Source organism: Triplophysa dalaica, chromosome 5 (assembly GCF_015846415.1).
Source record: "Triplophysa dalaica isolate WHDGS20190420 chromosome 5, ASM1584641v1, whole genome shotgun sequence".
In the NCBI taxonomy this organism is placed as follows: domain Eukaryota; kingdom Metazoa; phylum Chordata; class Actinopteri; order Cypriniformes; family Nemacheilidae; genus Triplophysa; species Triplophysa dalaica.
The window spans coordinates 23,552,765-23,579,306 of NC_079546.1; the positions used below are offsets into that span (position 1 = coordinate 23,552,765).

General features: G+C 41.3%; 3 protein-coding genes across 5 annotated transcripts in view; all 3 read left to right on the plus strand.

Moving 5' to 3' along the window:
• The first annotated feature begins 328 nt into the window (after nucleotides 1-328).
• On the plus strand, nucleotides 329-4,489 carry ttll1 (tubulin tyrosine ligase-like family, member 1). Of its 2 annotated transcripts, none has more exons than XM_056747968.1 (10): nucleotides 329-569; nucleotides 810-971; nucleotides 1,091-1,356; nucleotides 1,453-1,633; nucleotides 2,363-2,500; nucleotides 2,575-2,683; nucleotides 2,874-3,017; nucleotides 3,109-3,195; nucleotides 3,269-3,432; nucleotides 3,499-4,489. In XM_056747968.1, the coding sequence occupies exons 2-10, from the start codon at nucleotides 859-861 to the stop codon at nucleotides 3,623-3,625; spliced, it is 1,329 nt and encodes a 442-aa protein (XP_056603946.1). In that variant the 5' UTR covers nucleotides 329-569; nucleotides 810-858; the 3' UTR covers nucleotides 3,626-4,489. The 2 variants fall into 2 exon arrangements, with proteins under 2 accessions (XP_056603946.1, XP_056603947.1); XM_056747969.1 differs by having other exon boundaries at nucleotides 335-569; nucleotides 1,148-1,356.
• A 575-nt stretch (nucleotides 4,490-5,064) lies between these two features.
• Nucleotides 5,065-18,892, plus strand: pacsin2 (protein kinase C and casein kinase substrate in neurons 2). Of its 2 annotated transcripts, XM_056747965.1 has the most exons (11): nucleotides 5,065-5,184; nucleotides 11,011-11,066; nucleotides 11,138-11,294; nucleotides 12,678-12,913; nucleotides 13,290-13,442; nucleotides 13,607-13,782; nucleotides 13,994-14,114; nucleotides 14,448-14,569; nucleotides 16,223-16,366; nucleotides 17,324-17,508; nucleotides 17,602-18,892. In XM_056747965.1, exons 2-11 carry the CDS (start codon nucleotides 11,013-11,015, stop codon nucleotides 17,709-17,711), a joined length of 1,458 nt encoding a protein of 485 aa, XP_056603943.1. In that variant the 5' UTR covers nucleotides 5,065-5,184; nucleotides 11,011-11,012; the 3' UTR covers nucleotides 17,712-18,892. The 2 variants fall into 2 exon arrangements, with proteins under 2 accessions (XP_056603943.1, XP_056603944.1); XM_056747966.1 differs by lacking the exon at nucleotides 16,223-16,366.
• A 685-nt stretch (nucleotides 18,893-19,577) lies between these two features.
• Nucleotides 19,578-26,542, plus strand: part of arfgap3 (ADP-ribosylation factor GTPase activating protein 3) — a 7,617-nt gene continuing 652 nt past the window's right edge. The window contains exons 1-16 of the mRNA XM_056749201.1: nucleotides 19,578-19,749; nucleotides 21,007-21,125; nucleotides 21,339-21,411; nucleotides 21,666-21,797; nucleotides 21,979-22,059; nucleotides 22,941-23,025; nucleotides 23,094-23,138; nucleotides 23,220-23,278; nucleotides 23,366-23,505; nucleotides 23,644-23,775; nucleotides 23,890-24,018; nucleotides 25,027-25,149; nucleotides 25,227-25,344; nucleotides 25,746-25,833; nucleotides 26,107-26,237; nucleotides 26,318-26,542. The exon at nucleotides 26,318-26,542 is cut by the window's right edge and continues 652 nt beyond it. Of these exons, the coding sequence (XP_056605179.1) occupies nucleotides 19,681-19,749; nucleotides 21,007-21,125; nucleotides 21,339-21,411; nucleotides 21,666-21,797; nucleotides 21,979-22,059; nucleotides 22,941-23,025; nucleotides 23,094-23,138; nucleotides 23,220-23,278; nucleotides 23,366-23,505; nucleotides 23,644-23,775; nucleotides 23,890-24,018; nucleotides 25,027-25,149; nucleotides 25,227-25,344; nucleotides 25,746-25,833; nucleotides 26,107-26,237; nucleotides 26,318-26,335 (1,542 nt within the window). The 5' untranslated portion in view covers nucleotides 19,578-19,680 and the 3' untranslated portion in view covers nucleotides 26,336-26,542. The remainder of the gene's footprint in view (nucleotides 19,750-21,006; nucleotides 21,126-21,338; nucleotides 21,412-21,665; nucleotides 21,798-21,978; nucleotides 22,060-22,940; nucleotides 23,026-23,093; nucleotides 23,139-23,219; nucleotides 23,279-23,365; nucleotides 23,506-23,643; nucleotides 23,776-23,889; nucleotides 24,019-25,026; nucleotides 25,150-25,226; nucleotides 25,345-25,745; nucleotides 25,834-26,106; nucleotides 26,238-26,317) is intronic.

A 26,542-nucleotide genomic window follows, 5' to 3' on the forward strand; every position in this document is an offset into this window, starting at 1 on the left:
CATCTTGATTCAAGTTTTTTTTTTATTTGTTCTGGAAAACCAAGTTAGAAAGTCATTTTTTACAGTTTACTGGTCATTTATTCCCGTCAGAAACTGTCCCGATGGTGAAGAAACGAGACATGATCGCATACATTTAATAAAGTGTAGAAACCTCGTTATCTCCCATAAAATCCAAAATGTAAACGTAATTCTTCTCAAAATGCTGTGATTGGCTAATCCTCAACAGCGCTGAGAAAAGTAGCTGCGATCACGTGACAAATCGAGACGCTCCAGCAGCTGATTATAAACACAAAGACAACATTCACTAGACATTCACTATTGTGCGAAACTACACAACAAACTGCTAAAATGAGAGGAAAACTCTCCGCTAATGTTCAGTGATGTAGAGAGATGTAGACAAACGATGTCCGGTTCGCTCCGGAAATGACGTCGCTCCCGAAGTCGCTCCGTTGCTATGGGTGTTCTCGAGCTGTATGATCAGCGATAGAAGAAATAAATAAACAAGCAAACAAACAAATAATGAGTTTATCAGGATGAACTGATCACTGATCGCATCGTCAGCTCGCACTGTAAGTACAAATATCGAGATATTATCCGCCGATTTCATTCATCTGTCTGTCTGTCTGTCTGTCCATAAATGTCTGTGTCATGGATGTTTGTTTGTTGTTTTGATTTAAAGTGTTTGTTTTGGGATTTTGTTATAATTTGTATTATTCTTCTTTTATCTTTTTTGTAAACCGAGACGTTGTGGGGTCAAATATAATGTACATAAGGATTCCCTAAAACAAATGTGTGTCTGTGTGTTTCAGGCAGGTGGAGTGTGTGTGTTGTGTGTGTGTGTGTGTGTGTGTGTGTGTGATGGCTGGTAAAGTGAAGTGGGTGACAGACATTGAGAAATCGGTGCTGATCAATAACTTTGAGAAGAGAGGATGGATCCAAGTGGCCGACAGCGATGACTGGAACTTCTACTGGTAAGACACTTATAAATCTCACTTTTGGTCAAGTTCATTTGTTGCCATAACAACCGGGATGCTTCGGTAAAGCTGCGTGACTTTCGACGGCGCGTGTCACCAAAGTCTGTTTCCTGCAGTCTGATTTCATCAAGTCCTCATGGGCAGAAGTTCATTAGATGTTGTACCGTGCACAGGATGAGTATCCAGACCATCAGGAACGTCTTCAGCGTGGACACCGGCTACCGGCTGTCAGATGATCAGATGGTCAATCACTTCCCCAACCACTACGAGCTGACCCGAAAAGATCTGATGATCAAGAACATCAAGCGCTACAGAAAAGAGCTGGAGAAAGAGTGCAGTCCACTGGCAGAGAAAGATGAGAGTGGGAAACACATTTATCTGGGTACACCTTCACATTCACATCAACACATTACACCCTCGTGTTTGCTCTTGATATACCAACACCTCAGAACGTGTCTTCTCACGTGCACTTTCACAGATTTCGTGCCGGTGACCTTCATGTTGCCGTCGGACTACAATCTGTTTGTGGAGGAGTTCAGGAAGAGTCCGTCCAGCACGTGGATCATGAAGCCGTGTGGGAAAGCTCAGGGGAAAGGCATCTTCCTCATCAACAAACTCTCTCAGATCAAGAAATGGTCTCGAGACAGTCGCACGTCCACGTAAGTCTGAAACATCATCCTTCAGAAGACACGAGGACACAGTACAGATCTTCTTTATTATGACGGTCAGAAATATTCACACATGGAAAAAAGTAAACATCTGATAAGTGTTATGTTCGATTAATCACTAGATATGGTCGCAGTTTTATTGATGGCTTTATATTAGATTTTGGAATGAACTGGTTGATAAAAAATACTTTAAGAATGAATTTTTAGTATGTATCTACATAAAAAACAAATAAGAGTCTAAAAACTATTTTATCCAAGTCTTTTACATAGAGAGCTGTACAGGCATCTAATGGTTTGGCCTTGCACATGTTTTTATCTTTTGCTTCCACTAGATGGCACTAAAATGTAAAAAGATGGATTTTCAAGGAATTCTCTGTGCTATAACCTGACACGCTACATTTATAAAAAAAATAGGGGAAAAATCATACAATTTCTAATTCTTGGATAAATATTAAAAGATCATAAAATTCTGATCATAAAATTGCTAAAATACAAAACTGCGCAATATTTAATAAAAACATATTATGTAATATGAATTGATTTATTATATATATATATATGCACATATACAACAGCATTTTAAGCACTTAATACTATGATGAAGATGATGATAAATTGAGTTGTCGTAAGGTAGGGTTGTAATATATGAACTGTGACAGCTTGCATGATGAAATGATGTTTAAAGGAATGCTAAACAGTGAAAGTGATGTTGTTTTGCAGGTTCGTGGCAGCAAACAGTGGGAAGGAAGCGTATGTCATCTCATTATACATTGACAATCCTCTGTTGATCGGAGGGAAGAAGTTTGACTTGCGTCTGTATGTGTTGGTCACCAGCTATCGACCTCTCAAATGTTACATGTAAGTTGTCAGTGTTGGTCTCGGTCACGTGGAGCTCCAAGCATCCGCTGATGTGAAGCGTTTGTGTTTGTCAGGTATAAACTGGGCTTCTGTCGCTTCTGTACGGTGAAATACACGCCCAGCACCAGTGAACTGGACAACATGTTCGTCCACCTCACCAACGTTGCCATCCAGAAGCACGGAGTGAGTCATTCGCCTCTGTCATTACTCTGCACAGTCAAACAAGATGAAGCACTTTTCTTTTATAACCTTTGGGTTTGAACTTACAACAAAATAACTGTAGTTTGATCCGTATCATCACTGGTAGTCATATGGCTCACCTCTCGTGTATGAAGAATGTTTGACGCTTGTTTGTTCACTTGTGCTATTGCAGGGCGACTATAATCATGTCCACGGAGGAAAGTGGGCGGTCAGTAACCTGCGTCTGTATCTGGAGAGCACCAGAGGACACGACGTCACCGATCACCTGTTTGATCAGATCCACTGGATCATCGTCCAATCACTGAAAGCAGTAGCTGTGAGTCTCTCTGTCAATTTGTGATGAGAACCTCAGAAAAGAGCAAACGTTTTATAACACATCTTCTGATCTGGCTGTGTTCTCTCTGTAGCCGGTCATGAACAATGACAAGCACTGCTTCGAGTGTTACGGTTATGACATCATCATCGATGATAAACTCAAACCGTGGCTGATCGAGGTGAGCCTCATTTATTTCACGAGGCAGGCGTCAAACTCAGCAAGAGTTAACTGTGCGCGTGCGTCTGTTTCAGGTGAACGCGTCTCCTTCTCTGACCTCCAGCACAGCCAACGACAGAATCCTGAAATACAACCTCATCAACGACACGCTGAACATCGTCACGCCCAACGCAGAAATCCCAGAGTGCCGCTGGAACCGCAGCCTGCCGAGAGAGGCTCTGGGACACTATGAAGTGCTGTGAGTGACATGTGAATTAAAAAAAACAGAACATCGCAGATCTAAATCAATATCTCTGTTTTACAGTTACGACGAAGAGCAGGCCATGAGCGAGAGCGCCGAGCGTGACCTCCGGGGCCGATCGGGTCAGTCATCGGGGTCAAAGGGCACGAGATCCAGCAGCGTCCGCCCTTTCCCTGCCACCTGGAAGTGATGTCATCTGACCACGGCCCTTCAGTCTGGAGTGACGAGAGACTTCAGAAGAGTTCGGACCCTGCATGATCTGACTGATAGATGTATGAACGTGTGTGCCGCACAAACCCTGTTCGCATGATACCAACGTGCCTTTACAGGCAATTCTGACATCTGCAACGTTTGAAGAAAAGGTTTACAGTAGAAATACAATGAAATATAGAAACAACACACTGGACCACATGGTTAAGTTCACCTAAAAATTTAAATTCTGTCATCTTTCGCTCAGCCTCATGTCATTTCATACCTGTATAAATTACTTGGAAGAATGTTAGCAATTTTCAATTCTGTGACTTCATTGACTTCCATTGTAGGAACAATGTAATGGATGCCCCGGAAGTGTTTGTGTTCCTAAATATCTCACTTTATGTCCAACAGAACAAAAAAAAGCTGCAATATTTGTTTCCTACAATGGTCGTGGATGATGTCACAGAACTGAAAATGGCTAACATTCTTACAAATGAATGTAAGAATCTCTCTCTTTGTGTTTAACAGAACAAAGACATTTTTACAGGTCTAAAACATCCTGGGGCTGAGCAAATGATCATTTTTGAGTGAACTAGCCTTTTAAGTGTTATTTTAAGCTATTTTAAAATTTTGAATACGTATGTTTGTCTAATTTCTTGTTTATTTATTTGTTACAGCAAAAAATGTGTGTCGAGAGCATACTGTATGAAATACTCTATTGATCTGTGTTAAGATTGTGTTCTCTTTAAACAATCTCAAGTTTTAACTCACACCGAAAGTGTCTCTCTTTTGAAAATAAAGTAACACAATCGAAATGAATGAAACAGATAAAATATTAAAGTGCAGTATTCTCGTTGAACATATACGGTGTCTTATCTAGACCCTTTATCTGAAGGGGGTCTTATCTAGACCCTCTATCTTGCTGTAGGTTATGCTGTATGTCTACAGGAAAGTGTATTTTTTATATTGCTTTAGGTTGTAAAATATCACAAGGGAAATTCACACAACCAGAGTAATGCATCTGGAGTGAATAAAATACTTTATCGTCGTTGAACAACAATATTTTGCAGTATCCTTGGTAGTGCACATATAGAGTCACAAAAAGGAGATATGAAACAAACAAGTTTGAAAGTGAATTAAGTACTCATTATAAATTAAAATAAATGCTACAGTCACTAGAATAAAGCAAATAAATAAATAATAGAAAAGTAAAATCTATAATAAAGTACATTATCATTGTATTTTAAGCTACAGCTGTTTGAAACGACATTTAAACACTCTTTACAATTTAATGTGTATGAAATGGGAAACGGTCTTGCTACTTCACAAGGATTTAATTAAATAAAAATGTTAAAGATGCGCCACTTTTATGTACCGTGTGTTCTGCCCTTTTGTGGACTTTTATCACGCCCGAGCGGAAGTGTCACGAGAGGGGCTGCCCTTGTGGAAGTGACGTCAGAGAGGCGCGCCTCCTCTCGCTTGTCGGTTGAAAATCGCCGAAATTCTGAGAAAGTCAAACTTACATCGACGCAGGAGCGACTTTAACACACACAGGTAAAGATTTGACGTGATGTTGTCGCGATGGCGAGATTAAATGTGACGTTACGAGCGTGTCTCGTGTGTGTGTAAACTTTGTGAGATGTGTCTTCATACACCGCGAGAAAAACACTTCATGTCTCAACGCGTCCGTGAGAGCCGCTTCACTTTAAAGGCGTCTGACGCGCGCATACATCGGCTCGTCTTCATTAATGATGGCATTTAAAAGCGACTCATGTTGTACATGTGTGTTTGTGCATATGTGTAGATAGTGACACATGACAGTTTAAAGCTCATGAAGGCGCTGGTATGTGCGCGCGCGGCAGCAGCAGATACAGGGCGGGGCGGTTTCTGTCTTTAGCTCATAATATCGTTTTCACTTCTTCTTATGGTTTTTCTTAAGACACTTAATGCGGTCTTGGTGTAATAATGTTGGTAAGAAGACGACATTAGTGCAGTGAGTCGCATGTCTTGACGCCACTGTGTCTTAAACGTGTCTATTTTGACAGTCGCTTTTGCTCAAAGATGGATTCGAGGTATACACATTTATCAGCATGTGTTTCCAAGGACTCGAACCCATGACCTTTGTGTTACCTGTTGAGTTACTGGACACACACCAATCGGCTTTAAATGAAAGATGCTTTTATTATTTTAGGGTCCCTTTGAGACTGACCGGAACACTTAGTTTTCTTCTGTTGTTGTGTTTGTGTAAGAAAACTCTTGTCATACAGCTGTGACGTGTTGATTCCTGTAGGAATACGTGTTCAGTTTGACTCATGATGAGTTTATTCACCTGTCAGTGAAGAGATGAGTGACCGGAAGGACAAACTCGACTGACCTCACGTCAGCTCACCGCCTGTATTCTGCATTTTTCAGTCACATTAACATTCTCTCGTCAGTGTTCGTTTTTCTGCTCGTGCTTGGCTAAGGATTATTTAGGATTGAGCTCGGTGATTCTCACAAAATCTTGATTTCAAACATGGTTTTCTTAAAAACACATTTTCTTTTGGTCCAATAGAAACAATGACATGCCTAAAGTCCCCGTTGAACCGGAAGTTGCGTTGATCTTTCGTATTCTGACACATTTCTGGGTGAACATGAATTTCAAAGGAGGAAAGTAGTGGGCGTGGCTTGCATCTTTTTAATGCGAAGTTATTGGATGTTTAAAACAGCTGTTGCATTGATTTTGAAATGAAACTTGCAGCAGACTGACAGCTGGAGGGGTGGAGTTAATGGATGCTCCGCCCAAGCCATCTACTTCAGGCATTTTCAGATTTTAACTGAAGATTTTGAGGGAGTTTGGGAAATTTTACAGCGAAGAGCAGACTACGATCCTTTGGTTCTCAATCTCTGTATTACAGTCACAAAGCATATAACCAAATGCCAATATTATGTTTTAAAATGCGCATTCTTGTGTTGCAAATCCAATGACGCTGGTAATGATTCTCTCGGCCTAATCAGTGATCTGTGTGTAAACACGTCACATTTTGGTATCAGTGCGGTACGCTTGGAACCTCAACCGAGGTGGTACTAAAGAAAGTAGTATGTACGGTAACGGTACACAGTGGAACCAGTAAGCTGATGGTGGGATGTATGGAGTGTATACAGCTGATGATGTTGTGAGTGAGTTTGAGGGTGTGGTTGTTTCATTTGGCTAAACGACTCACTGATTCAGTGATCTGATCATATCAGTGAAGCGCTCAGTGGAGTGTGAGAGTTTCTGTGAAAACTGAACTTTATTCAGTGTGTTTCTCACACGGAACCGCTGAATGGTGTTTTTCCACGCACAGCTCCAGTCCTCATTCACTTTTCTTATATGTTGGAATGAGATTTGCAGAGACCCTAGATTATTTGTGTGATTGTGAAGTGTATTGTGTTGAGAAAGCACACATGATGTATTGTGTGATGGTGACCTTTGTTCTTCTGCTGGTCAGTATGAGACCCTCATAATGGATGTTTCCGCACGCTGGTGTCGTTCATGAAGGTGTGTGGACGTGACACAGATGTGTTTGGTGTTTCCAGCAACATTTCCACTGTTTTCTTCATCTGGTGACATAAAGAGAACTTTCCTGTCCGTTACACTAACATTCACAAGTCAAGTTTACTTTACTTGTTCATATTTGTACACATTATAGAACAACAGCAAACTCTCTAAAACTGTGGACTAACACAAATGTAACTATGGGAATTATTCAGGGACTAAAATCATGAATAAATGAAAAGTGTTATAATCGATCGATCACATTTGTGGATATTTGGTATTTAGAGGATTATTCTCTTTTCAGTTTACCGAGCAGCTTAAAGGAGTAGTTCAGCGTCAAGGTGAAAATTCTGTCATCATTTTCTCACCCTGTATGACTTTCTTTCTTCTGCGGTACACAAAAGAAAATGTTGTGAAGAAAGTTGGTAACACGCCCTTCACTAGCATTGGTTTTGTGTTCATACATTAGAAGTGAATGAGGGAGCGTTACCAACTTTCTTCAAAATATCTTCTTTTGGGTTCAGCAGAAGAAAGAAAGTCATACAGGTTTGACATGATAAGAGGACAGAATTTTCATTTAGAAGGTGAGCTATTCCTTCAAGGTCTCACCCTGACATGATTAAAACAATATAAACATTTAATTTTGATCTACAAAACGATTAAAGTGCAAATGTGCGCCTTCAGATCAATTTTTTGTTTTTAAGGTCTTGGCAAACATTCAGTCAAGGGAGCGTAAACTTTTGACCGCTAGTGTAGATTATAGATGTTTGACTCTTTTTTTTGTTTTTTTTGGTGTGGAGTGATTACAGCAGCTCCTTCAGAGCATTGTGATTGGCTCTTTAACTGCTTACATCACAGCGTTTGCAGATCTCAGTCCTCTGGTTTTCTTGAAATAAAGCCCTTATATGAAACACTTTCATTAATGTTATCAAAGTCGTCATAAAATAAAAAATGATTGTTTTAATTGTTTAACACAGTGGATAAGTATTTATTATAAATGATTTATCTGTGCTCATCATTATTTGAAACAATTCATTCGCACTTGTAATCTTTACTTCAAAAAAGTTAATCTCCTCCCCCTCGCGAAACGACCTCTCTTCACTTCTGGTGACCAGGAATGGCCAATCTTTCACCTTTTAATGATCCAATCAGTTGTCGGGGGATGAAATAAAATTCCGCCCTTCATTTTTGTCTCATTTCAGAAGTAGTTTTACTCGGGTCTACGTCACGGAAAAGAGACGATTGCTACTCCTGTAGCTTTCCTGTAGCTCAGTGGTAAGAGCATTGCGTTAGGTTGTGGGTTCTATCCCAGGGGATTGCAAATACCTATGTAAAATGTAAAGGATAAAGTAATGTAAGTCGCTTTGGATAAAAGCGTCTGTCAAATGCCTAAATGTACTCTGTTTCATGCCGACTTGAAGTGTTTGATTGACAGTTCCTGCTCACACGTGACATCTGAATGTTACATCCCATCACTCCATCAGTAGTGTCCACTGAAGAACTGCTTTATTATATACTTTATTATAATGAAAATATCCGTCGTGGCTTGTAGAACAGTGATAGAAGATCCCTATGGCATTTCCTGAAACAACCCCTGCGTCCGAAATGGCATACCGTGTGTGACAGTACTTACCTATCAGCCGTTAAAACGGGTATGAGTGGCAGTAGAATGAATAGATTTCGGACATACTCCATCCGCCATGTTTTATGGTCATGTGACCCTTATTCTCTTTGATCTATGCTGTATGAACAACAACCTACACGTGAGCGTTGATATTAACATCATTTAGTCATTTATTGGCATTTAAATGAAAAATGGACGTCCGCCTTCAAAGTTTTCTGCTATATTTATTTGATTTACTTTTGAAATGTGACCCACGTGGTGAGCTCCTGTGGCATCATGGGATGGAGAAGTGTCCATCTGATCCACATTCACAAATCTCGGCAGAAGAAGTCGACCATTGGGTTATTATTGGCCTTCTGTTTTTGCATACTGAGCTTTCGGACATAGTGTTCATAACCCATACTCATTATCACCTACTAGTGTTATGGTCGTCTTCTGCGGGGCATGTTTGGAGGTTCTGCACAAGAGCGCCCTCTGGCTTTCAGATGCAGCAGGATTTAACCGTACTACACTGACAAACTGAGCCATAAAATCCTTTAAAATCTGATCTCTAGACAGTCCATTTGTCATCTGTTAACTCTGATTCCACGCTTATATCATTTTTATTTGTTTTACATGGCCTATTGTCATTTTTTTAATTGGCCTAATGCATACATTCTGTATTAAATAGCCTAGCCCTAGAAGATAAAAAAACTATTTTTAAATAATATTAATAATAAAACTACAATGAGCATTTACATTGCTGTTCCGAAAATGATCCGATCTGTTATATGATTGGAATTGTGAGTCTTGTGATCCGTTTCACCTCAAGAATGAAAGGAACCGTGAGGAACCTGAAGAACCGTTTCTGTGTTTTTCTTTTATATGTACACCTTTATGACATTCCAGACCCGTGTGATGTTATTTTTTCTGTGAATTGTACAAATTTTTTTAGGGGCAGAAAGTTAAAAAGTGAATGTGGAAGAAGGACTGTGGTACATAATAGTGATGTGACGATACACTCAGATCATGATTTCATTCACAACAGTGGATTCATGGTAATGATGGAATTGCATGAGTTATTCTGGGGGAAAAAAATGTTTGACAACCGCACCACCGCGGTAGATAAGTGCCATGACTGTGGTGAACTGCCACCGGCGGTAGTGCATGTACAGAGGTGTAATAAATGTGACAGTACTGATAAGGATTCCTATTTGTAGCCTTTAGTTGTACATAGTTTTATTTAAATGCATTTACATTAACACAGAAATTATTTGCATCATTCCGTTGGTGTGTTCGAGCACGGGGGCCTCTACACAAAACCATCATTTATTACTGATGTTTTTGAAATGTTTTATGTGCTGTAGGGTTCCGTTTCACTAATAGATTTGCGTATTAAACATGGACGGATGTTTCATCCTCATTTATTTCAGATTTATTTTTATATTAATAATATATATTTCCCAACCACCGCACCAAAAAACTTCCACCGTCACAGCCGCAGTTTCTATAGAAAACTTGTTATAGAATTGATGATATTTAAAGTTTTAGTTGAATCTACCATGTGTTTAATAATAAAAACGAGGCAATATGTCCTGATAAATATCACTTGTGCTGTATGTCAAGCGTTTCGATGTCATGTGAGAGATTGTGAAGGACGCACACACACACACACTTCAGCCGTTGTGTACCGGAGAATGAGGAAATGATGTGTTTTTTGGCTATACTGTTCCTTTAAGAGCCGTGTGGGTGTATTCCTGTTCCTCTTTCACCCTGCTATATCACTTTATGTAATATCGCTTGAGTTGTTAAACCATGGAAAGTAAGAGCTTCCTTCAGAGCGCCGTGTGTGTGTGTGTGTTTGGTAGCGACGTGTGTTTTGGAGATAAAGCTGCTTACAGAGGTCAGAGAGGTTGAACGCTGCTGGAAGAATGACAGGAATTTTCCTCAGTTCCTCAGCATGTTCCACATTATTGAGCTTGTTTCTTGCTAACATACATGCTGGTCGGCTCTCTCATCTCTCAAACTATAATCGCTTGTGTGTAATAATACTCTAATAAAAACATGGTTCATATTCACAACGGGGTAATTTTGAGTCAATGCCCAACACCTAAGCTACCTCAGGTTGTGTTGATAAGAGTTAAAGTTGACACTGGTTGAACATCCTAATTTTAACAATCGTATTAACTTCTTGACCACTAGTTGGCGCTGGTCCCCAATCCGCAGGAAGTGAAATGATGATGATGTTGTTTTCTTTCAGCCATGTCGGACTTCACTGACTCTTTGACTGACGTGTCCAGCGACAGCTTCTGGGAGGTACGTGATGTCACACACACTGCATTTCTCTGTTTGGTCGCTCTGTTTTTAAGCGTCACGTCTCGTCTCAGGTGGGAAACTACAAGCGCACCGTGAAGCGAGTGGACGATGGGAACAGGCTGTGCAATGACCTGATGAACTGCATTCACGAGCGAGCACGAATCGAGAAAGCTTACGCTCAGCAGCTGACTGAATGGGCTAAGCGCTGGAGACAACTCATCGAGAAAGGTCACACATGCTTCAGCTTACCACACCAACACCGCTTTCACTCAATGTATTTAAATGCACAAATGTCCCGACTGGTGGTGTGGATATATACAGAGACCAACTTTGGCCTGTCTCTGTTACTCCAGGTTAATGTACTCGCTGAATTATACTGTGACTCGCATCGGTCCTTCAGTGTGAATTCTGGACGTAGTTAAGAGCACAGAAAATGGTGCATCTTGTTTTGTGTACACATTTTGACATGAAGTTTGTTTCCATAGCTGAGTCATCTTAAGGTTTCTATTCGCAGAGTCTAGTAAAGCCACTTCCTTTTCTTCAAACTAGCTGTGTTATGGTAAGTTACTACGCACAGTTGCTGATCGCTCATAGAGCATGACCTCAGTTCCTGTTAGACACACTCCATCCTCAGTTTGGTTTGTCACGCATGCCGTTAGAACAGGATTGAGTTTTCACAAGGAGGAACAGGATATTGAGGAAATGAAACTTGAGGACAAGCTCATGGTATCTCACAACTGCTTCATCTACTGTTGACATTTAATACACATATTGTAGTTTGATATGAAATATGTGTGTAGAAATAAACAGGAATGCATTAATGGATTATTCATTCACAATGGATTTTGGCTGAGGTGCACAGTGAAGTTTAGGAAAGGTCACTGTTTATCATCCGCTGACTGAATGCATCACGTACTGTCAGTTCAGAGATTTCAGGAATGTTGTCTGTTATTGTGGTCTTATCTTGGTGAGATTTGTTACATTCTTGAATAGAGATTATGTGGTCGTCGTTGTTCTTTCCTGGAAAAACTGGGTTATTGGATTGGCCCAGCGTAGCATCATCAGACCTTATTAGTCATCCAACATTGTGAAACATGGCTGTTGATTTTTCTGTGTTTGAATTGCTTAACTTTTCATTGCAGACGGTCGTCCTGCAGGTTTGAGCAAATAGTAAGATGTCTCTTAGTGTCCTATGTGAAGTTTTCCATGGATCAACAGCTGCAATTATCGCTTGCCGGACTGGAAATATTGTTTTAACATCTACTTTTCATAAGAGAAAACTGAGACAAAATGTGCTGACATTACAAGTTCTAAACGTGTAAATGTCAATGCTGCTGGAGCTTTAGTGTTTTTTGTCGATGTGGCTAGTATTCTTAGTTACGGTCATACTCCCTATCTGAGATCAGGCCCTCATGAAGGTTGACAGGATTGGAGCTGTGCAGAACCCGCGAGAACTCCAGTGGGCTCAGGACCGAACTCTGGGGTTTAGTGTGATGGTTTGGTGGTGATCGGCTGGCCACCTTCACCACATGGCGCTTAACGGTCTTACAAATCAGAATCATGTGTCTAATTTCATCCAGTTGATAATCTTTCCTGCCCTGGCTACTGTAGGGCCTCAGTACGGGACGGTGGAGCGAGCGTGGTGCGCCCTAATGACCGAAGCAGAGAAAGTCAGCGACCTGCATGTAGAAGTCAAAAATTCTCTGATGGGCGAAGACTTTGAGAAAGTGAAGAACTGGCAGAAGGACGCCTACCATAAGCAGATGATTGGCGGCTTCAAAGAGACCAAAGAGGCGGAAGATGGGTTTCGCAAAGCCCAGAAACCCTGGGCCAAAAAACTCAAAGAGGTAAGGCGTTAAGCGCACTAACTCAAGAAATATGTGCTTATGAAAGCTTTAATTGTGTTTATATTTAGCATCTCCGTCTACTGTAAGTACTTGCCTGTCCACATGAATGTGAGGTACTGTTGTTGCTTATGTTTGTTTGTTTAAGAGCGACAAAGAAATGCACAAGGTTATTATGTTTTATGGCTTTGTGGTACGTTAAAGATCGTTTGTGGTGTTATAATCTGAATTTAGAGGTGAGTGAGATAAGCACTTGCTTTAAGATTGATCTCTTATTTCACCTCTGCGGCGCATTGCATACGTGTCTTGCCGAATAGAAGTATGTAGAGGAGGTATGTGGAGTTTATAAGCTCAGAGAATGCTGTGGTCATGTCGGCAGGTGGACGGATTTAAGAAAGCCTTTCACAACGCATGCAAGGAGGAGAAAACCGCCACCAGCAGAGAGAATTCAAGTAAACTTGACAATAACAACCCAGAGGCTCAGAGGAAACTGCAGGAGAAGGTGGAGAAGTGCCAACAGGAAGTTCACAAGGTGTGTGTGTGGAGGGGGGAAGTACGTTTCACATGACTGCTCTCTGCTGCTACTGTACCTTTAAGGCTTCTTGATGTGAATGCGCTCTGTAGACTCATTTTTGCGAACTGCTGTGATTCTCATTCCGTTTGGTCGCTGACCGTGTCCGTATGACTGAGTTACAGACTAAAGAGCGATACGAGAAGTCTCTGGAGGAGCTGGATAAGGTCACTCCTCAGTACATGGAGAACATGGAGCAGGTGTTTGAACAGTGGCAGCAGTTTGAAGACAACAGACTGTCCTTCTTCAAAGAGCTGCTGCTCGGCATCAAAGAACACCTCGACCTCTCCAACAATCACAAGTGAGAGCAACACATCTCAGTTTCTTTCAGCTTCCGCACTGTTGCTCTTGGAAGACCATGCCGTTGCACCCGGTTTGCATATGTGTGTGGTTGAACAGTAGTGATTCCATCGCATGCTAAATATTTAAATGAGAGTCTGAGTCCACTCATGCAAGTCTTTAGGTGTCAGATTCACACACGCTAACACATTCTCAACCCCCTGTCCCGGCAGGTACAAGACTGTTTATAACACGCTAGAAGACACTATCCAGTGCGCAGACGTTCAGGAGGACCTCAAATGGTTCCGCTCCAATCGTGGCCCCGATATGAGCATGAACTGGCCTCAGTTTGAGGTACGGCACCATTTTATTTTCAAGTGATGATTCGCTTTTTTGGTATCCCAGATAGCACAGGTACGTCTGTAAGAGGTCTGCTAAAGATCTGGAAAACATCTGCGGTGTAAAAACATCAACGTCATTCTAAATCTAGATATCTATATTACACCTCTCAAAGACGTAATGCAGATGTGAAGAAAAAACACTCTGTCTTGCAGATGTAAACGTAGACGTTTCCCAGATGTATGTGTGCTATCTTGATTGATTTGTTTATATATATTGTTTTACAAATTCAAATTCTGGACGATCTTCATGTGTTTTAGTAAGATACCATCCGTGTGTGTGTTGTAGGAATGGTCCATGGATTTAAATCGAACACTCAGTCGACGAGAAACAAAGAGAAAACCGACTGATGGAGTGATGTTGACAGGAATCAGTCAAGCGCCTGATCAGGTCTCCAAAACCAGCAGCAGGTGAAGATTACTGTGCATGCACAACATAGTTTCACATGTTCAATAATATTTACGAATGTCTATGAATAGTGCGGTTCGACTGTTAGTGGCTTTTATTTCTGGCTGTTAAAGTTCCCTAATGTCTCTTGGGTGGTTTCTTTTGACATAATGTGCAGTTAAAATATTAACAGTGATAAGGCCGTTGTGCTCGAGGGATAGTTCACCCAGAAATATAAATTCTTTCAATTATTACTCGCCTCAAGTTGTTTCGAGACTGTATACAATTCTTTGTTCTGATGAACACAAAGAAAGAGATTTGAAAGAATGTTAGTAATTTACACTTGTGGGACACCATCGACTACCATAGTAGGAAAAAATAATATTTCGTTGTTCTGTTGATATTTTGAAGAATTTAGGAGCACATAGAGTTCTGGTGCACCTGTGACATTTATTCTTTCCTACTATGGCGGTGGGTGATGTAGCGGAACTGAAACTCGCTCACATTCTTCCAAATATCTTTCTCTGTGTTGATCAGAACAATGGTTTGAAATGACATGATTGTGATTGAATGTTGACAGAATTTTAAACTATCCCTTAAACTAATAATGTCAGTTGCTTTTCCATTTTCCACGTTTCTGTTGTGTGAACTAGCCTCTTGACTATTTTCAAACAGCAGCCTCCTGTGGTAAATGGCAAAACAGGAAATCAAAAACACGCAAAAAATTATATAGTTTAATTAACATTTAGTCTTTTACTTTACAGAATTTCTGATTCAATGTAGTTTCACATTGGACGACCTGTAGCTTGCGTACGATGTGTAACTTGACAAGTAACACGTGAATATCACAAACACAGAGCAGCTACTTGTAGGGATATAAAAATCTTACTGTACGATAATACCTCGCTATAAAGTCCACATTAAACAACAGTTATGATTGGATGATAAAGAAAGAGGATGCTTATGGCATGTTTCCAACAAATCATTTGTCATTTTAGAGTTATAGTTTGAGATGGGTCAAATGGCCTAAAAATCCTTTTATCAAATAAATCATTGCACCAGATAGATCTTGACAGAGAATGATACAAAAAATACTAGATTTTACCTCCATGTTACGTCATATGGCCTATCGTTTCATACAGTCATGTGAACACTAATATTGAGAGATCTTTTGTGATAACACAATATAGATAATATTGTTACATCAAAACTCTTCTATATCAGCGATAATCATCAACAACTTGCATAAAAGCAAAAAATAACAAAACCAAATAACACACTTTTAATTTTATTGTGTTATGCATGTGATTTTCTATTATGGTAAACACAGGTGGAATCGCTGGCCTGGAATGTTCCATCTGTTGATTATTTCAAAAACAAGTGAAACCGTTAATAAACCCGTGTGAAGTGTGCTAGACATGTTTTGATTCCCGTGCACTTTTTTACCTGAATGGACGGCCGCTTCAATCCTTTTCTCTTGCCCATGGAGACGCACGAGTTGTCGAAGACATTTTGATTTGATTGGTAAAAAGCTTCCAATGATGCATTAAACCTGTTGGATCGACAGCAGTGTATGCGTGTGTTATATGTGCATGTGTGTTTACAGATGTTTCTTATGGCCAGCGAGTGTGATCGCGCTTGATCGTCCGGTCTGATGTGTGTCTCTGTGTTGTTAGTTTGACTGTGCCCAGTAGCACAGAGCCGCAGTGTTTAAACCCGTTTGATGATGATGATGAAGATGTCAACGAGGAGGAAGAAGCCGTTCAGCAGCCCAAGAGCAGCCCGCTCAGTGTCAAAAAAGAGCAAGTCATTGCCAAAACGTTGGTGAAGCCTGAAACACCTGTGCTCCTGTCTCTCTCTCTCTCTCTCTCTCTCTCTCTCTCTCTGTGTCATCTGCTCTGTGGCTCTTCAGGTGGCTGTTTGTTGTTCTGCATGGCTGATCAACATTCACACACTCTTACCCTCTCTTCATGTGTCTCAGAGACATTGAGCAGTTCAGCCGTGCGAGAAGAGCACAAGATGAGACATGTGTCACATGATATCTGCATGTTTCTGATCCATCACTTGTGTTTTCTGTTGTGTACTGAGGGCCATCTGGTGGTCATGTGATGAACTGCAGCCCGTCACACTTCCTGTTTCCTGCTTGAATGTGCCTCCCTTATATCACACCAGAATAACACATACTCCTCTGATGTTTGTGTGCAGAGCTGTTTCTGTTTCAGTGTGTCTCGGTTGTTTGGTCTGTTCTGCATTGTGTGGGTTTGGTTTAAGGGTGTCAAGCATGTACATATGACTTCATTCTGCATTCTACATATGACTTCACTCATCGTGCAGAATCCGTGTGGTGTTTAACATTGAAACCATGAGAGAGATCATAGACATGTTTATAACACAACACTTACACAAACGAAGAACTTGCTGGGAAACGGAGAATTTAAGAGTCGTATCACAAAACACACTACCCAGAGGGCACAGGTACGTCTTTAAGATGTCTGCAAAAGTAAAACAATAAAAACATCTTCTAAACATCCTAGAAACAGCAGATTTGCTTCTGTGCTAAATCATAAACCTCTTTCAGACAGCTTCTAGACGTCTATTTGACGCCTGATCATATAGACGTCTCCCAGATGTTTGTGTCATCAGGGTCCTGGCAACATTTGTGTAAACTTTATATATGTTTTTATGATCTCTCAGTTTTTAAGTAACAGACATCATGTGGATTCTGGATGGGGTTTGTAAGCATCATTGGTTTCATCTCTCTTTCTCTGTCCTTACAGCGCCAGCACCATAGAGAAGACTCCTGATGGTTCGGATGAGGAAACTGGGAATCCGTTCGCCAGCTCAAATGCCAACGGCAACCCGTTCGACGACGAGCCGTCCTCTCCCGGCGAAGTGTCCGTGCCCGTCCGGGCGCTGTATGATTATGACGGACAGGAGCAGGATGAGCTGAGTTTTAAAGCAGGTGTGACGCTCGACATCGCCTCAGATGATGTCACTAGTCATGATCATGCTGTGTTCTATTGTCCAGGGCGTCACATATTCATGTTCTTCACAGGAGCTGAATTCATTAAGATCGGTTTGGAGGACGAGCAGGGCTGGTGTAGAGGACGCCTGACAGACGGAACCGTCGGACTCTATCCAGCCAATTACGTGGAGGACGTTTAGCCAGCGAGAAGATGCTTGGAGATGCGAGATTGTTACTGTTTGCCAACCTTAAGCTCATCTGACTGACAAACTGTGCTCGTCCGGGATGAGTCGAACTCTGTTACAGGCCTCAGATCAGCAGCACAGAGAACCCACAGGCATGAGTCCTGACATCAGTAGCTGTTGTAAATAATAAAAAGCCTTCGAGTGCCACTCATTATAAACTGTTATGTTCACGATAATATTTCATTTTACATTTATCATAAAGCGCCAAATTTGATGAAAAAAATCATATTCATTTGACAAACCGATGATATTAAACTCAGCGCTCGGATTCGAGGGCGACTCGCTGCTCTGTGAAATATTTATGGCTGGACCCTTTTAAATCTGTTTTTAGAAAATAATTTTTAGAAATGTCGCTGTAAAAGCAGACAGACCTCATCAATCGAAATGATTTCACATGCTGTAAAACTGATCCACACTTCTGTAGAACGCCAAAACTCTTTCTCCCGCCTGCCTTTTGCTTTAGAAACCTTCCTCTGTTTAAACGACGCGTTCTGATGAACTGTCTTGTTTTCAGTTGGTCTTCGTTGTTGTTGTTTTGTTTAGGAACAAAGTTTCTCACGTTCAGCTCTTCGTCTGCACTGAACCACTCGCTGTAGTTTAATGTCACAGAACACAAGATGAATGTTTTGGGGAAAGGTGCACATGTTTCAGTAGAGTTCACAGTGAAATCTGTTCAGCCTGTATATAGCACTAATGTACACGTTCAAAGTGTCTAACGCCTTCATGGGATCAAATGAATTCTAGTTTTAATATGAAAGACTCTTCCTGAATATGCCACAAGTGCTTTGACATATATTCCGGTGCACATATTTTGTGATTCATAATGAGAATATATAGTGATTGAATGTTACAAATTCATTGTTTTATGTTTGTATATATTAGATTGGACCCCTCGGACCCATCCAGCGTCTCAGGTGGTTCATAAAGTGAGTTTAAAGAGAGGTGATGTCTGTTGTTCACATCATGTTCTGGGCAGCGCTGTATGAAAACATGCAATATGAATGAATGAATTGAAGATTGATGTACAGGTGATGTGTTTGGTTTGTTAAGTCACATCACAAAACTCAAGACACTTTGCTGTTCATTTCGTATATTGTCATGCTGGCAACAAATAAATGAATGTTACATGTGTTCAATCATGTTGCTTTGTGTGTGTTTCACTGAACAGATTTACAGCCAAATAAACACTTGTACTGTTGGACACTAAAATAAAAATATATATGAAATGCAACATGCAAACGGTTTATAACAGTTTCAAGTGCAGATAAAAAATCATAAATGCAGAATTTTTTTTACTTGACGTCTTAGTTCTTTGATATAATTTGTAACAAATATGATTACATTTTCCACAGGTGATCTTTCACGTTTGGACCTGTGTATTAATAACACAAATGATAAAATACACGTGAACACGGTTTGTAAACAAGTGTTGTTTCCTTCAGTGAGCGCGCAGCCTGTGACGCAACGGCGTCAGGAAGTGCGGCAGTGCGGCGTTCTTGAGCATAGATATAAGAATAACTAGATGCCGCATCACCGTCGGGTTCTGTGCGGTTGGCACGGGTAGTTCGTCGGCCATATTGGAACGGTGAGAACCGGTCCGTTAACGTTCAAATTCAAGCTGACTTGTGTATGGTTATAACATCTGCACTGTTGTGTAAACTCAAACATATCTGCTACACTAACACATGACAAACGGCAATGAAATGTTATCACATTTTTCGGAAATTTAAATCCCGGGGTTTTCACAGCTGTGGCTCCGCAGTGTTTGGCTGAGTGACGTCAGTGGTCCGTTCCAAGATGGCGGACACGTCTGCGTGCGTCGAGCGCTTGAATGCTACATCTAGTTATTTACATCTATGTTATTGAGTGATTCTTGACGTTGAAACAACTTCATTGAGAGTGTGAATAAACAGCAGGTGTAAACATGACGGAACCGTCGAAAAGTGACATTTCTACCATTTTCAAGCGTTTGAGATCCGTCCCGACGAATAAGGTGAGTTTGAGACGTGTCGACACGCGACGCTGCGCGAGACAGCAGGAAGTTTGGACACGTTGCAGGTTTGATATCAAACATATGGCAGCTGATTCGCTTCAGTGTATTAACGGAGTGTCGTTTTAACACCCTTACGGTGCTTTTAGCAAAGGTATCATGGTTAAGGTTTGATGTCTTTATTGGTGGAACGTTTGTTGTTAACGTGCTTTCAACACAAATAAGTGACCATGAACTGTTCTAGTCAAGTCATAATTACTCGATAATATTGATGAAGAAATCTTCTCACATGCAATAGTTGAGTCAATGATGCACTTGCTTTATTAAATCATTTCCTAATATAACAAAATGACCAAATGACACTGTATGAACAATAAGAACGACTAAACACATCTCAATAGGCCACAGATGAGGTTTTTTCACTGGGGGACAAAGCTGTCAGCCAATAATTTCACTCAATTACATACTTTGCGTCATTTGGGCTAATGGTTTGGACTTAAAAGCTTTTGGAGGATTCTTATGTGAAATCATGGATAAAGAACTATGAACAAAGGCCTACCTATCAACCCTAGCAATGCATGATCACACTGTTATTTCCTACCAAAACTTCGTACCTTCTGCAAAATATGTCTTATTTAAACATTTAAATCTGTACATTTACATCCATCAACTTATACAGCACATTGGGTTTGTTGAGAGTGTAATGCCAGGACCCTAATTTAGTCTTGCAAGTCTAGATAAAACATTATGTTTACCGGTACTACAGGCACAATTCAGGCAGCTAACAGCTCCTCATGGGACCCCGGGGGCGGGGTGGCCGACCCAGTTCTGAAGCAGTGACCGCAAAATAGTCAAGGAGTGGTGGGCCTGTCCACCACTACTTAGGCTCATGTACATATCCTTTCGTAGGGACAGTCAGGGGGACGGATCGGGTCACCATGAATCTGAGGGGGCCATGACCCCCTGTCCCTAGTGCTGTCTGCACGCCTGTGGGGTCAAGATGAAATAGTAACGTTAGTTACGGTATTACAGTAACACAACCGCTTGAATACACATGTCATCAATGTGTTTTTTAAATAACACAGAGAAATACACCAGAAAATATCTACAAGAAAAGAGTGACAAGCATATCAAGCATAGTACTCTTCAGTAGCCTACATATAAATGAAATATAGTTCCATTCAAATGAAAATGATTGCTAATTTCGAATGCAAACTAGACATTAGAGGAGTGAAGTGATGTGACGTTGTGTTTTGTCAGGTGTGTTTCGACTGTGCGTTGAAGAACCCGAGCTGGGCGAGCATCACGTACGGTGTGTTTCTGTGTATCGACTGCTCAGGGACGCACCGCTCCCTCGGAGTTCACCTGTCCTTCATCAGGTACAAACATTAAAACTCATTCACAGATTCACATTGTAGAAATGTTAGGTTAGAGAAACGTGCTTAAATGTAAGACTTGTGTGTGTGTTGAGCTCTAGAGATGTCTTTCTTTCAATGTTAAGACACCTGCACAGAACATAAGAGGTTTGGAAGTAGTACCATGTGTGTAGTTGTGAAATGATTGGTTTAATACCTGTTTTGTGTTTTTCGTAGGTCAACTGAACTGGACTCAAACTGGTCGTGGTTTCAGCTGCGCTGCATGCAAGTTGGTGGTAACGCTAGTGCCGTGAGTGTTTCTTATCGATCACGCTTCATTTCTTGGTGTTTTAAATGTTGTGACATGAGTTTGAACATTTCCACAACCTTACAAGAACGTTTCTACAACGTCGTTTTTTGACCCCGAAAAATAACGGAACAGGAACCAAATGCTAGCGTCTGGGATATGTGTTTTGGGTGTGTTAATATAGACGGAAGGTAAACCTTGTCACCGATCAGATGTGTTCTCCTGTGATGACCCCTCGTTGTTGGTTTTTCACGCAGAGCACCTTCTTCAGTCAACACGGGTGTGACGCCAGCGCGGCCAACACCAAATACAACAGCAGAGCGGCTGCGCTTTATAGAGAGAAAATCAAGAATCTGGCAACACAGGCCACCAGACGGCATGGCACTGAGGTCACACACACACACCTATATTATACTGTACTGTAACGCTCCATTCTGTGTTGTGAAACACATTGTGTGAACTGCGCTGTACTAATCTGTGTCCTTCCTGAAGCAAACTGTACTTGAAATGTGTATTATACTGTCATGATCAAAGGGGTTTGCTGATGTTATTATGATGATGTGTGTTCAGTTATGGTTGGACAGTCAAGCTCCTCTCTCTCCCACGTCACCTGTGGACAAACAGCAGGATTTCTTCACTCAACACATTCAGGTAACTCACTAACAGGACACGTTGTACTCCGTTTGTGTTTGACATTTTGTGCTTCCATTATATTGTATATTACAGTAAGAAGAGGAGAATATTTCGTTTGTTGTTTATAGACGGTTTCAAAGTGACAACATAAAGAAACGTTACTGCGCATGCATGCGTTCGTGGACTGCGCTTCACTTCTGGTACACATTCACAAACAACAGAGCGCCTGTAGATTATTTTTGATAAAAAGCAAAAGAAACCGAGAAAAAGTGTTGTCTCGGCAATATATTGCATTTAGACTGCGATACCAAACTCAACCACTAGATGTCAATGTAATAAAAATTAATATTAACACGCATCTGATAAAACGGTCTATACGTTCTTCTTTCAGCCATTCAGACAGATCGCATTTTTTCATTCCGATGCGCTACTTTTCCATTGTTTTTCTATTTAAACACACGTTTGACAGACGTGCATGACCGTCACGCTCACGCCTCGCTACTTTTGAGGTGTAAGTGCTGCTTTTTTTAAGATGCCGTGTCAAGTAAACAACAACTTTTTTTATGTTGCGCTGCTCATCAATGTCAGTTCCAACACCAGTGAACCAATCAGAAGAATTTGGAGGCGGGGCAAGCTTTGTGACCTTCTGCAAATTGGCATGATAACCGTTTTATTTGACGGCAGCATGGCGGAGGAGACGTTCAAGACTGTGCGTCTCTGCGTCTAACACATTTTTAGACGCAGAGACGTTTGAAACAAGACAACTGTGTGAAACTTTAAAGGGTTCGTTCATCCATGAATGAAGCCCAATGGCCACGTGTTTGATGTGTGACGTCACATCATCTCATAGATTCAGTGATTCAGGATCTTACAGGTTTTGAGCGTGTGTTTTCTTCCAGCCCGTCCAGAGGGAACAATCATCATTTCCGCTGAACGTCAACCAGCAGCTGCAGGATTCAAGAGTCGAGGACAAGAATAATAACGGTAGGATCAAACACACGGTGTTGTGACCTCTACTGAACCAGTCTGACCTCTGACCCTCTTATCAACAGCTGACGCTTCAGAAGGACCGAGCGTCTCTCTGCACGCCGCTTCAGGTAACACACGCTGTGAATCCTGCGACTGTATGTGGCGTTTAATGAGAGCATAAAACTGAACAGAGGATTGTTTTCATACAGAAACCCTGACCGACCCGTCATCACTTCTCAAGAAAAAGCCAAGCGCAGCCAAGAAAGCAGTGAGTTTAGTGTGCAGTCCTGTAGATCTGACACAGAGAACACTCGTCGCTCATATGAACGTGTGTTTGTGTGTGTGTGTGAATCAGGCGAGCTCGAGGAAAGGTGGTCTGGGCGCTCATAAGGTCAGCTGTGAGAGTTTCTCAACACAACAGAAAAGAGCTCAAGCTGAAGAGAAACTTCAGGAACAAATGCACTCCAGCATGAAGAGTCAAGCAGATGATCTGACGTGAGTCTTAACATCTGTGAGAGCCAATCAAATCTCTTTGGATTATTGAACGGTTCACTTAGATCAGACGTATGATGTTTACACTGTGGCACTGAACATGATTGGTCAGTTGAGTGATGTTGTTTGATGATGTGTTAGAGTTTCATCTCTCGGTCTGGGGTATGAGAGTCTGGAGGTCCAGAGGAAGAGAGAGCTGGAGAAACTCAAGTGTCTGGACGGGAAGAAGAAGGAGCAGGTCGATCGTCTGGGCATGGGCTTCGGTGGCCGCAGGTCAGCACTCACATCCCCTCAACTCGCTCTCTCTCACTCTCTCGCTCTCTATCTCTCTCTCACTCACTCTCTCTGTATGTTTGTGTGATGTCATGTGAATGTTGTGTTGGTCAGCGGGCTCTCTCACTCTGTGACGGAGGACATGAAGATCATTCAGCAGGAGTCTCCAGCTGTCGTCTCCTCCAAGAGCAGAACATACGAGAGAGACGAGGAGGATGAAGAGGACCAGCGCTTCTCCTCCAGGTAAGGTCTGGTCCAGTCATCACATGTCCACCGTGACCATTACCAGTGGCGTAGCAAGTCACATCTGATCCAATATGCATGAACTTTTCACCGGGCCCCATCGGTCCGTTCGCGAGAGCGTTGCACATTACTGGACATGGGTTGTTCACTAGGGTGTGTTATTTAAATGTTATTACACAGCTTGTTGGAATGCTTGATTCTGATTGGCCATTCGCGACATTATTCCTTTCTTGACACGTGTTATTTGCACTATTCAGCATTTGGCATGTGTTTTTACTCGTGACTGTAAACGCAATGTTGTGGGTTCGATCCCAGGGGATTGCAATTACCTATGTAAAATGTATAGGATAAAGCAATGTAAGTCGCTTTGGATAAAAGCGTCTGCCAAATGCCTAAATGTAAATGTGATAGGCCAACACAGTCAGATTGACATTAGTGAGCTCATTCAGAGTCTATATAAATTAAACTTCATTACGTTTCGAAACGGCAAGGTAAAGAAAGTACATTTTACTAAATATCATTTACACTCCCTTATTGTGTAATGTATAATTATATAATCGATGCCAAATAATTGGGATAACAAAGACCTCCCTACTACCCCTATCCTCACCATACACTTTATTATTAAACACCTGGTAGCCAATTTTCAAATATTTTAATTAATATTGTTGGAAATAAATGCCTTTATGATCTCATATATGTATTGTAAAATTGGAAATAGGTGGATTTGAACTTACATTGAATGTAGTGTCTTGTCACATGTTTTTTCACTTCGCCACTAAAGCTCCGGGCTAAGCGGTGTAGTTTTTACACTTTACTATTGTAGGATTGACTCGTATATGTCCATTAGTAGACCAGATCTGAGATCAGTAGTTTAGTACAACATTGTACGGCCATGCATACAACTTGAATCCCCGGGCCCATATGCACCAGCATACCCAGACGCTACGCCACTGACCCCTACAGAAAAATGCCACTGACCATTGATTTGTGTTTTTTACGCCGTAGGTTTGTGGATGATGCTCCTGGCTCGGCCGATCTGTTCTTCAGTCAGTGGGGTGGAGGCAAAAAGCAAACGAAACCAGAGTCTGACTTCTATCTGGACACCAAGAGACCCTCAGCGGACCAGAGGTGAGAGCTCTTCAGATCACACCTGCATTAAGACACCGAGAGATTTGACCAATCAGAACGCTGTCATGTGATCACAGGGCCTCAGCCAGGAAGAAAGCCGAAGTGCAGTCGTCCTCTGATGATGCTCAGAGGAAGTTTGGAGACGTCAAGGCGATTTCTTCAGACATGTACTTCAACAAGCAGGATCACACCGAGGTGACGCCGTCGTTTACCTTCCAGTGTTTTTGTGTTCACTGTAATATTGTGTTCAGAATCCATTTTATTAGTTCATCAACATCTTGGAAACTCTTTAATCATCCACTAGTTTTAAGATTTGTATTATGTTAAACTTACTTTATTGACAAATTAATCATACGAATATTTTTATAATTACACTTTGTTGAAAGCACACAAATACAGAGAAACTAAATATCATTGAAATACTGAAAAGTTGCCATATTCGTTTTTAACGCCCCACAGTAACCCTGTTATATATATATATCTTTAAATTTCCTTTTTAGGAAATAACAGAAAATAAATGATTGTTTGGCACAACTGATCTATGAATCAACTTCTGTGGTGAATTATTTGTGATTCTCTCTCTCTCTCGTGTACAGTATGAAGTTCGTGCTCGACTGGAGAATTTTTCGGGCAATTCTTCCATCAGCTCAGCCGATCTGTTTGACGAACAGAAGAAAACTTCAGGTGAGTTTAACGATGAACTCTGAATGGTTTCCATTGTTTTGAAAGACATCATAAGAATGTTCCAGACGGATGACCTAATCCATATTTCAACTCCAAACTTGATTGGTGGGCAACGTTACAATGAAATAAATCTAAAGGATTTCAGTCTACTTGCAGCACAGATACATTCTCCAAGCTTATTTTATATCACATCGGTAACGCTGGAATTGAGTTGTAGTTCTTGTTTGTACCGCATGACTCACTTGTGTTTGTTTGCTTGTCTGTGTGTCTCAGGCGCGAGCGGCTCGTACAAGTTGAGTAACGTTCTGCACACCGTGCCCGACATGACTCAGTTTAAGAGCGGCGTTCGCTCGGTGGCGGGAAGACTTTCCGGCATGGCCAGTGACGTGATGTCCAACATACAGGTGTGTGTCCTGTAGTTTCACTCCATGCAAACAGTGTGTGCTTCCTCATTTTACACGTCTGTTTTTATATTTCACTGCAGGACCGCTACAACACTTGAAGTCTCGCCGGACGGCAGAGAGATGGACATCACAGTCACGAAAGAGTGATGAATGTAGCTCCATAAGTGCATTATAGTCTTTATAAAGCAGCTGATATTATCTGCCAAATCTTCATCCAACTCTTTTTCTTTTTAATTGATTGCTTTGGCATTTTGGCACTTTTAGTCAGTTTGGGGATTGAGGTCACTTGCATATTGTACATATTG

Bases quoted from the DNA above. Each gene is read 5' to 3' on its own strand.
- ttll1 (XM_056747968.1), top strand. From the start codon at position 859: ATGGCTGGTAAAGTGAAGTGGGTGACAGACATTGAGAAATCGGTGCTG. The intron at 1,634-2,362 runs GTAAGTCTGAAA...GTTGTTTTGCAG, and splicing joins CGAGACAGTCGCACGTCCAC to GTTCGTGGCAGCAAACAGTG. The intron at 3,018-3,108 runs GTGAGTCTCTCT...TTCTCTCTGTAG, and splicing joins AATCACTGAAAGCAGTAGCT to CCGGTCATGAACAATGACAA.
- pacsin2 (XM_056747965.1), top strand. From the start codon at position 11,013: ATGTCGGACTTCACTGACTCTTTGACTGACGTGTCCAGCGACAGCTTC. The intron at 11,067-11,137 runs GTACGTGATGTC...GTCTCGTCTCAG, and splicing joins CCAGCGACAGCTTCTGGGAG to GTGGGAAACTACAAGCGCAC. The intron at 13,443-13,606 runs GTGTGTGTGTGG...ACTGAGTTACAG, and splicing joins GCCAACAGGAAGTTCACAAG to ACTAAAGAGCGATACGAGAA.